At 38.1% G+C, this 11,137-nt stretch overlaps 1 protein-coding gene across 1 annotated transcript in view; it reads right to left on the minus strand.

Annotated features, from left to right (window-relative positions):
* The window catches only part of LOC117789010 (protein bunched, class 2/F/G isoform), a 78,113-nt gene that overhangs the window by 21,506 nt on the left and 45,470 nt on the right, over positions 1-11,137 (minus strand). Inside the window, exon 3 of the mRNA XM_034627996.1 lies at positions 1,526-1,843. Coding sequence (XP_034483887.1) covers positions 1,526-1,843 — 318 coding nt within the window. The remainder of the gene's footprint in view (positions 1-1,525; positions 1,844-11,137) is intronic.

The following is an 11,137-nucleotide window of genomic DNA, read 5'->3' on the forward strand; positions in this document are numbered from 1 at the left end:
GCTTATGGCTGATAATAATAAAAGTCTGCTGTCAGAATTAGACAGAAGCCACTGGACACAGATTTCATTTAAGAATTTGTTTTTTCAAATAACAACAACAGTAAATAGTGTAAAACAATACAAAATTAATCTTTTTTGGTATTAAATGTATTGAATGCAATTGTATTTCTTTTCAATTGCACAACGTTGCGTATACGTATTATAAATAAATGTAAAGTTGATACATTGTACACAACAAATTGTTTTATAGATACATATATTAATATTGCATATATTTATAAAAATAAGATCAACTACAAAAGGCAAACAACAACAATATGTAAAAGAAGAAAATTCAACAATAACAGCGAGTAATTTTATTGCCAATAGTTAAATATTTGTTGATTATTTCATTTGTGAGGTTAAACTTCACCTATAACTAAATGCAAACAATTCCATATGTATTTGTAATTGAATGTGTGTGTGGGTGTGTGTGAGTATGGTTGTGTCGCACACAAATTAAATGTTACACAAAAGCTTAGCTGAAAAATGCAAAGCTCATCTGTTAAATTATTCAAATGCACGAATCAATTTTCATAAACAAATAAGTACATGCCACCGCCGCCTACCAAAAACCAAATGGTAGGCGTGGTCAGGCAAGCAAATAATTTTGGCACCCCTTCCCCCAATAGCATATACAAATAAATCAAATTAAATTGGTTCAAGTTTCTGTTTTTACTGATTTTAAATGGAATATTTCTGGTTCAACAGCAGATGAGAAAATTTTAAATTAATTTTTGCATAATTTAAAATTTATAATGTGAATTTTATTCAAAAATAGAAAGAGGGAGAAACTAGAGTTTTTAAAATCGGAATTTGCCAAAAATATTGCTGTGTTGTCAGGTAGCATTTGTTGTTGTTTTTATTGCAGCTGCAGCTGATGTTGTTGTTGTGGTGCGTGTGGTATATTTTTAATTAGAATAAAAAAATAAGCGATAAATGTATAGAGCTGAGCTCAATGTCCTCCAGCGTGTTAGCTGCTGCGCATAAACCACAACAACAAATGCGACGTGCTCGACCAGCAACTGAAAGTATGCTACACAAAAAAAATATGCAAAATTCTGAGCAAGAGCTTATGGGTGTGTGTGGGTGCTTGTGTGTGTATGACTCTCTCTGTATTTGTGTGTGTTGGTATGTGTTGTTGCTGCTGCTGGCGCTTCTGGCTTTGCAGCTGTGTTTGCAACACATGCGATTAAAAATGTAAAAGCAGCAACAACAAACACATCTCATGCTGTGCGTGTGTGTGCTTGTGCATACTTATAGGCACAACCATAGACTACAAAACGAACCAAACCAAAGCATAGAGCAAAGCAAACTAAACCGAACCCAAAAGCCAAAACCAAATGAAGGCTACAAATGCAATCCAAAATACAAACACTAAAACACACAAAGACACAAGCACACGCACACACTTGCATTGAAAAAAAAGAGTTTCGAGAGCAGGGAAAAAATGTGTGTGTTTATTTGAATGGTAAGGCGAACTCACCTTTTGTTGCATATACAACGGTGTGTTAACAACAACGCCATCGGCAACGCTGGTGGCAACTGCCACTGTTGCTGGTGCCGCTCCTGCGGCTCCTGTGTTGCCATTGCCAGCTGCTGAGGATTCACCGGCTGCCTTTAGCTGCATTCCCGGCTGCTCACTTTTGATCGCGGCTGCTGTCACGGCCAGGGACAAACTCTCTGCCGCTGTGGACGCACCAGCAGCGGCAGCGGCTGCAGCGGCCGCAGCCGCCGGTCCAGGAGCGGCGGCAAAGCCAGCTGGTGCGCCCGCAAAAGGCGCCACGCCGGCTGGCACCATGTGCTGCAAATAGAGTACAAAAGAAAAAGGAAGAAAGATGAGCAAAAGGGGAGTTGGATTAGTTTGATAAAATTTTGGGTATTTACATTTAAAATGAATATTACGTGTTTTAGTTTAAATACCCTATACACATAATACATTAAAGCGGGTATATTAAATTGGGTAAATAAAGTATAAAAAATTTATATACAAAATAAATACATTTTTTTTGGAGGTCTTAAACCAATAAAACTTATATTCAAGTAAGCTTTCCTATTTTTTAAGAATTTATTTTAAGAAAATATTTTTTCCCGTTGATAACCATTTTAATTTCCTTTTCAAGATAGGGTATCTCACAGTCAACCATTCGTGGATTTCTATCATTTATGGTGACACATTTCATTTTTGTTGGGCCACCAAAATTTTGGTCTCTGTGTACTTTACTTTGTGGCAGTTGGCTTGCTATAAAAGTGCAAAATGAAATCCATGTAGTTTATTTTCACAGTTAACCCAGGAACAGTATCTATGGCATTCGCTAAGCTCTTGGCCAGACAAAGGCAACAGCCAAACACACATACACACACGAGCATAGTATTCGCACACACACACACACACACAACGGGGCGCACTTTAAATTGCAATTTTTATTTGTATAAATTTTTGCTATTATTTTGCTTGGTTTACCTGCGAGCAACCACACTCTCATCCCAGCCCAGATCCCGCTCTATATTCACACACCCACCCACACACACAAACTCACCCACACACATACCCATACACCAACATACTTGTACTGTCAGCATCTATGAAATATGCAAAATTTGCAGCTTATTGTAGCTAAATAATCCTGGTCCACTAATACAACTTCGCAGCACCAACCATTTTGTCAGCAAACTTTTTTGTCTATTGAGAGCAGCAGTGTGAGAAGTGAGTCCCCCACAGGGCTAAGAGGAGGGAGTAGCAAAATGGCAAAAGGGGCTTATCGTGTGAGTGGCATTTTAATATGTTTTACTGTAAAATTGTTGCTGCCATGCTGTGTTTTTGGTTACAGGCGCTTAACGAAGTCTACATGAAATGGCTATTAATTTTAAGATTTACAAAAACAAAAAATATATATCTCAAATGTTTGCAGATATTCAAAACAAACATTGCAGCCATGTTAAAAGTAATTAATTTAAGAATATGCTGTAAAATAAAAACTGCACTTTAGGACTGAAAATTTCAAATTTGTGAACTAAAATGTTTAAAAGTATATTATTAAATAAAAACGCAGCATTAAAAAAAAAGATTTGCCATTTTCAGTATAAGAAAAACAAAAGCATTCGGTTGGCTAATCCAATAATAAACTGTATTTATTGCTTATAAGCATTTTGGCTGCAGTTTTCATTTCTCATTTCCCATTTCTCAACTCATTAAACCAGCCATAGAACATCTTTCTGAATGCGTCGAAATGTCAGTGCTCATATTTTTGGCACCGCTCATTTCACTCGCTCTTCGCCTGTTCCCTCATTCATGCTGTTGGTTTAGCTTCTTCTTTTTCCGCATTGCAACGCCACAGCGATTGGTGCTTTGAAAAATTAGCTTGTTAATTAAATGCAAGCCATATGACATGTCTTTGCCTTCATTTTCCTACCCACTTTTGCCTTGGCTGTGATGTAATCCACCGTGCAAATTGGCGCGCACGTTGCGCATACGCCGCGTTGTTTAGCTAGCGACATGAAATATTTATGTACTCGTATTTATTTCTATATGTATATATGTGTGAATGCGTGCGTGTATGCGTGTTGATATTCTATGGCTGTGACGCTGGCAACTGAAACGAAAATTGTCATGTTAAATTTACATAAAATTCTTCGAGAATTCATTTTGATGTCCCAATGAAAATACTCGTATTTTATTTGAATTATCCTCTATATTTTTTTTGCAAACTACAACATGACAACGTTACTTATGCCAGCAAATTATGCACTTGTTAAAAGCGAAGAAGATATGAGAGTCTTATCTTTCTCTTTCGCCCGGGGTGCCATCAAATAAGCGCACTCGACGTTGAACATGTTGAAATGTGTCGCCGCCGTCGTCTTCATCGTCGTCATAGTCAATGAGTCTCTCAAAATGATATCGTCTGGGATTCTGTGAGTTGCACCGAACGAGTGCCACTTAAAACAATGCACACATTCAACCATACACAGTTTATATTGTGGACAATTAACGAGACTATTGATTGAGGGCAGTACTTTCATAATTTAACGTCAATTCTGCCAGTGATTCTCCCATTTTTATGCACGGCTGCATTGTTAAATATTTTGCATTTAATTGCACTCGAACAGCACTTTAGAGTCGAGCATTTTTTGGAGCCCTATTTGCATGGCAAATATTTCGCAGTGCGGAGCCTGCTGCTATCGCAATTTGTATACGGTGCTCCAGCTTTTCACCAATCTATCCTACTGTTTTTCCGTCCCCTTTCTTCTCTTGTTCCCCTCTCAATTGTGGGCATCTGGCGCTGTTTTATTGACTTCGTTGTTGTTGGTGTCGTTTTTGGGCGCACAATATTGTTTACATTTGCCGACTGTCGACTGCTGTTCTATGTGTTGTTTTTGGAACATTTTCAACAAAACACTTTACGCTTTTCATTTTTGCAACAATTGCGCTGCGCTTTCAAGTGGCATTTGAAGTATTTGTCTTGAGTGTTTGCGCAAAATTTCATCAATGCCGTCAGTGTGCAGATCGTCCTCACATATTTACCTCTAGCATTAACTTAAATGTTTATTATAGAAGCAATTTTCATTTACTGTATGCATTACACTTGTTGAAATGTGTGTGCGTCGCCCGCTGCGTATACTTGATATTTAACTGTGGCACAACATGGACCAAAATTAAGAAATATTTAGTGAACAAAATATGTCAAAATATGTATTACAACGTTTTGTTTTAAATCAACAAATTCTTTGAATTTTTCAATGCAAGATTGCTAGAATGTTTGTACTTAAAAATACCAATAAAAATCCTACAAAAGTCTCAAATCAATTAGTAAAAATCTCTTGAAATTTGATATAGCAATCACTATTTTTAAACATTTCAATGTATGTCACAAAAGTGTTTCTCAATAACAAGTAGCAAGTTCGTTTTGAATTAATTTGAGCTAAAAACACGCACTGAAAACAATCTAAAATCAATTAGGCAATAGATTTTAAGACACTTTCTGATCATTCTATATTGAACAACAAGTTGTTGGCACATATAATAAGTGAGCTGCCGAGTGCCGAATTTATTTAGTTCCATTACATCAACTGAATATTAATAAACAATGACGTGAATATACTTGTGTTTTGCCAAAATTTGTTGTGCTTTCCCAGTTGTTGGACGTTGTGCGTCAGCTGCGTTTGCGACGTTGATTGGCAACGAGGCAAGTTCCATGTTTGAACCTGACACAGTGAAAAGCAAGCGTTTGATCAATTGCTCAATAGTTGTTGCTATTGCTATTGCTATTGCTACTGACTGCTGACGCAATAGACATCAACGAAGCGCCAATTTTGGTCAATGCAATGGCAAATTTGGGGCGCTGGCGACACTCGTTTAAAAGCCAGGCCGACAGGCATTGGACAGGCCAATCCAAGTTGGTTAGCCAACGGCACAACGCGCTGCATGCCAATTAAGAAAAGGCAACCAATTGAAATTGAAACTGAAATTTGTTCAACACGCGCGCCAATTCGATTGTTTAACTTTGTTGTTATCTCCACTGAAATGTTGTGTCTCGATTGCTCGATTATTCAATGGGCGTGAGCTAGAAAGTTTTTCTAGGTCGATGCTGATCACGTTTGAAGTAGGTGGCATTCATTCAGGTGTCGTCGACGTTTCGAAATGCTTTATCCAATTTGCACAAAAAAAAAAAAAAACAGAACTTCAATTGCAATTGCAATTGGCCGGATAAAGGTCATTTCCAGTCAGCTGTCAATTCAATTAACAAGGCAATATTCGGCAAACAAGTTTCACGATGCTCAGATTAGAATATGTTAACTGCAAAAGTTATTTGGAATTAGTGCAGCCAAGCGAGGCACATCGGTTTTGTATTGGATTACAGTATTGGATCTCGGCACACAGGAAATTATAGCGAAAGCGTGTTGAAGTGTAAAAGGATGTGTCTAGCTAGCTAGCTATATAGCTAGCTGTACTTGCTGCAGGTGTGTGTAATATGCATGTCAGCAGGTAACGCCAACATGACGTGTAATATGACTACAGAAATTGCTGCCGCTGTCAGTTACCGCCTGCTGCTGCTGCTGTTGCTGCAACTGCAGCACCAACGGCAACAACACTCAATGGCAACAGTATCGTGTTGGTGTCAGATACAAGATACGACAGCGCTATACTGTAAAAGAGCTTTCTGTTTTGCAAATCAACGACACAGCCGGAAATTTATTTCGAAATACTGAATGTGCCATGTTTTCTCACACACAAACAGGCACACATATCCTGTGCCCTTAATAAGGCGAGAGAACTCAACACGGTGGCTCTTGCAGACTGTTATAGTGTCATAGAAAGTGAATGAAATACGAGCACAAATTAGTGAGCAGCGCACACAACATGGCGTATACTTAATTTATGGAGCTTCACATGCAATTTCAGTTGCCTTTTTGCGACGCTCTGCAAAAACTACATAATTACAAAGCGAATTTCAGCTTAAAATTTAATAATTTTTATTTAATTAGAAATTCAAAATCTAAACTCTATTCAAAAACAAAAATCAATTTTTCTTTCAAGCATTTGCAACTATTTTGCTTTTACTGGAAATATCATTTTCATTCTTGACGCTTATTTAAGCATTTCCAAACTACAGCTAGACACATAATTCCTTTTAGCATTGTTCCAACTGATTAATGATTATGTTTAAAGTTCTGTATTCCATTTCCTTTACAGTTCTTATCTACGGACAACTTACGAGTACTGGTTTTCCTCGAGAGTGTAAGCAGTAATTGAAGTTCGAGTAGTCAGAGTACTTACAGAGTCACTTTTCCCCATCTGCCAAAGTCAAAGTCTCTCAAAGATTGTATCAACATGCAGACTGTGGTAAACTCTCGGAACATTTTCTCATTGTGTGTTTTATGAATGAAATGAAATTGCAGTAACTGCAGCAGTAACAGTTGCTGTTCGGGCAATAACTGAACTGAAAAAGCGTTAGAAAACTGAAGTTGCGGCTGCTGTAAAACGGCAAAACGGTAAACCTAAACGTCAGTTGCAGGTGTGCACAACATCAAGCCACAACAACAGAACAAACGTTTGCTAAACACAACAACAAATACGTAGAGTTGGCCCTAAACGGCAAACAGACCCGTAACTTGACTTAGGCCACAAACCGGTCGGCTTAGTGGTGGGGCAAGTTGGCAAGTTGGAGGAAGGCGGGAAGAACAAGTTACTAGCTGCGCATCTGCAAAAAGTTTTGGCCAAACAAACCGGCCCAGCATTTAAATGTGGTTACCATGCTTCGTCGTATGGCAGATACGAGTATTTCAGATATTTCTTCATTTTTTTTTATTTATTTTTTTTTTTTTTAGTGTTGTTGCCAGCAGTTGGCACTTTTGTGTGTCACTGGGCTGCCCACATTGCAGTAGCTGTTGTTATTAATGGGCCAACTAAAGCTGAAGATGTCTCTTGATGCAGACAACGATGATGATGAAGATAATGATGAAGATGATGATACGACTCGGTGCCTGGTTTGCCATTTAAATGGAATTTATGCAGCCAAGCCCGGCAAATGGCCCCAAACCCAACTGCTACTCCTACTTTGACTTCGACTCTAACTCCAACCATAACTCCAAGTCTGTCATCAATCGCCCTCGGCTGCAGCAATGGTAGTTGGCCAAATGAAGCATGTAGCAGCTTGGCGGGGGCAGGTGGTAGGTGGTAGGTGGAAGGTGGCAGGGAGGGCGTGAATGCATTCAAGCTCTATGTGCAAGCGATCAACTAAACCTTAATGCCAATGAAAACGTGAGAATGTCGCCGTCGAGTGCACGCTGAAGATGCACTTTCCGGATTTATATCGCTGAAATTTTTGTCGAACTAACGAACGTGAGTGGAAAATTAAATAATTGAAAAGCGTTCGAAAAGCCAAAGAGAGTGTGCGAAAATTGGCAGAGGTCGTAAAATGCCAGGCCAAAATGGAAGCTGGCTAAAGGTGAAAGCAGGAGGGAACGAGAAAAAAAATTGCATTGTGATTATTCACTGGCTTAGCAAATGAAAATGAAATTGCCCGTTGGCCACGCCCCGTATTTATATAGTATTATAAATCAGCTGCAGCAACAGCAGCAAAATCAATAAAAATAAATGAAGACAAATATCAAAAGCACACACTACCAAAATCTTCACGTTCTTTGCCTTGTCAATAAACGAGGCAAAATCAAACACAAAGAGACGAAAAAACGGAATAAAAGAAATAAAACCTCAAATGAAACGCGTGCAAATAAAAGTACATACAAAAATCGTTGAAATTTGTATTTAGGAGCAAATGTTTAGCTATGCAAATGGCGTGCCAGTTGTCCGACAAACAGACAGACGGACAAACTTGAATTATGGCAGCCAAAAGATGCGATGACAGGCGCACAGCAGAGAAGAACAAGACATACAAGAAATAGGCAGCAGAGACAACAACGAATTACGCACACATGCTTAAAGGTGCTGTCAACTTGTGCGACGTCAAAAAAATACAAATAAAAAATAAATAAACAAGTTGATATTTTATTTTTAAAAATATTTAATGCCCTATATAGGAATGAGGACATTTGCGAGGCCAAAGATCAAAAAGAATACAATAATGCAATTTATCATCAGAGAGCTCAAAGCGGTTAAGTACTAGATTCCTAATGAAAGGAATACCCCCAATGTTGTTAAAAAAAATAAGATAGATCTATTTAATATGCAAAGTGCAGTTTCGGCGACAAAAGACAAATTTAATAAAATTCAAATGAAAAGTTAGTAAAGTAATGGTTTTAACAAGTAAATCAATATTATTAATATTGTTATTTTAAAAATAGTAATCTTTTTTTTTTTATCATGAACAAAACATATAAAAAAAACCAAGAAAATTTAATTTTATTAATGAAATAAAATGTCAAAACCTTTACTTGACTCACTGTATAGCAAGTTATTATCGATTATTTCCAAATCTTATGCAGAGATTCTCTCAGTTCTTTTTCTCATATTTTCAGTATTCACATGCTTTTCATGGTTTTTTTATGGGCTCATGAAAGCGTGTCCAACGTCGTCGTAAGGGCTTAAGTATATATTTGACACACAGTGCTTACCTTTTCCCCTTTCCTCTCACTCAGTTGCTGCTACTTGAAATGGGGCGTGCGGCCACATGGAAAACTCATGAGTCGGCGACAGATTGCGTTGATATTTAGTCATGATTCATGGCACTTAAAAATATCAAAAAAATGTTGGCATACTATATATGCGAAAAATAAACGTATTTTTTTGATGTTTAATAACCATAACTCTGGGAACACATTTATCATATGCATAATTTGACAGCAAAATAGAGATGAGAGTATGCAGAGAGCTCAACTATATTGAATTACACGAAAGTAATTGAAAGTTGGACGACTGGAATAACCAGTTGCTATGACAATTTGCGATTCCATTTCACTCTCGACGCACTCTCGGAATGCAATGAAGCCACAAATATCGCATTACAGGCACAACAACAACATATGTGATAGAGGGGACTTTGTTTGGCTGTCTGTCTGGCACTCGAATTACCCGTTAAGCGGCTGCAATTGAACAACAGCTAAGCCAAAAAGGAGAAGGGTAAATACACATTCACATACGTATATACTCGTAAATAAATGACAGCGATGATTGTGATTGCGATTTTTCCGATTGCGACAACAACTAAAACAACTACAACAACCACAATTGGGGAGAGGAAGAAAATGCTGTCAGATAACTTACTGACACAACAAATCAGGGCACAATGCAGAAGAAAGACAACGACTTTGAGTATAGCATTGGCTTTGGCTTCATTCGAGTGATTGATTTGTATGGGCATTAAATGCAATCAACTGGCCACGCCCATCGCGTCATGGATATAAATCAAGGCGTGCAGCAATCAATAGAAACACCTGACAACGCTTAACCTTTAAGGCTATAACTTTAGTTGCATATCGATAGAAAATAGCTAAACACGCAAAGGCACACTGACTCGCAGCCTAACTTTTTGTTATGGCTTATTAACTAGCTCGACGGCCCTTCCCCCTCCACCGCACCCCACATCTGCTACCCTGAAGCGAAAACATAAACAAACAACGCCTCAGAGCGGAAGGAACTGACGGCTAAAAACAAAAGCTCACTTCCTGGCGCGCACAAGTTATGAAAAATAAATGAGCTTCTAGCTTTACGATATTAGGCCTCCAGGCGAATTACACGCAACTTATGGATACACGGTGGGCGTGGCAAGCATATAAAGTACCATTAAATGCGCGTTAGGGTAGCTTTAAAGAGCACGCGACAATCTATAAGAAGCAAAACTACTACATGGCGTATACGTGATATGCACACACAGCGTGAAAAAACCAACACACACACACACACCTGGAATGGCAATTACTGTTAATCGGATTGTATTTTATATACAAAGCTAAGCTAAAACTAAATGCTCTTTTTGCTCCGCATTCTTTTGGTATTATTGTCGTTACTGTTTCTGTTTGAGTTTCAGTTTCAGTTCCTATTTTGTCTCTTTCTTTTTCTCTGTTTTGTTATTGTTATGACTAGCTTTGCTTTTCACGCTTTTCACACTTGTAAATCAATTAATTTTACAGCTTGTTGTTGTAACCGTTAGTCGTCACCTGCTGTTGGTCATTTAACTTAAGCGCCGGCTAAGCTCAAAACGCTCGACTGGCGCAAGGATTGTGAAGCCCCTGCAGTGTGGGAATTATTTTGTTGTTGTTAAAGCAGTTGTTGTTGTTGTTACAGTTGTTGTTGCTGGCAAATTGCCGGTTAGTTTGTGTATAGGCTTTTCTGATTCGCTTGAGCGACTGTTGAATTGCTGGCAATGTAATTAATACTCAGGCTCTGAAGCTTCATAAGTGGGTCAATTGTGTATGTACATTTACCTACTATATGTGTGTTTTTTGTGTGTGCTGGTAAATGTTGGTAAATGGAATATGAATTGCTATTATTGTTCGTTAAAGTTTGTTATTGGATTTGGCTCATATGCGGGTCTTCTAATAGAGCAAGTTCAAAAAAGTTAAGCTATTCAGCTGGAAATTGAGATTTGCTACCAAAAATTTGTATACGAAAAGTTTTTAGAGGGAAAACCTATGCTGGGTA

This window comes from Drosophila innubila (assembly GCF_004354385.1).
Source record: "Drosophila innubila isolate TH190305 chromosome 3L unlocalized genomic scaffold, UK_Dinn_1.0 0_D_3L, whole genome shotgun sequence".
Lineage (NCBI taxonomy): Eukaryota > Metazoa > Arthropoda > Insecta > Diptera > Drosophilidae > Drosophila > Drosophila innubila.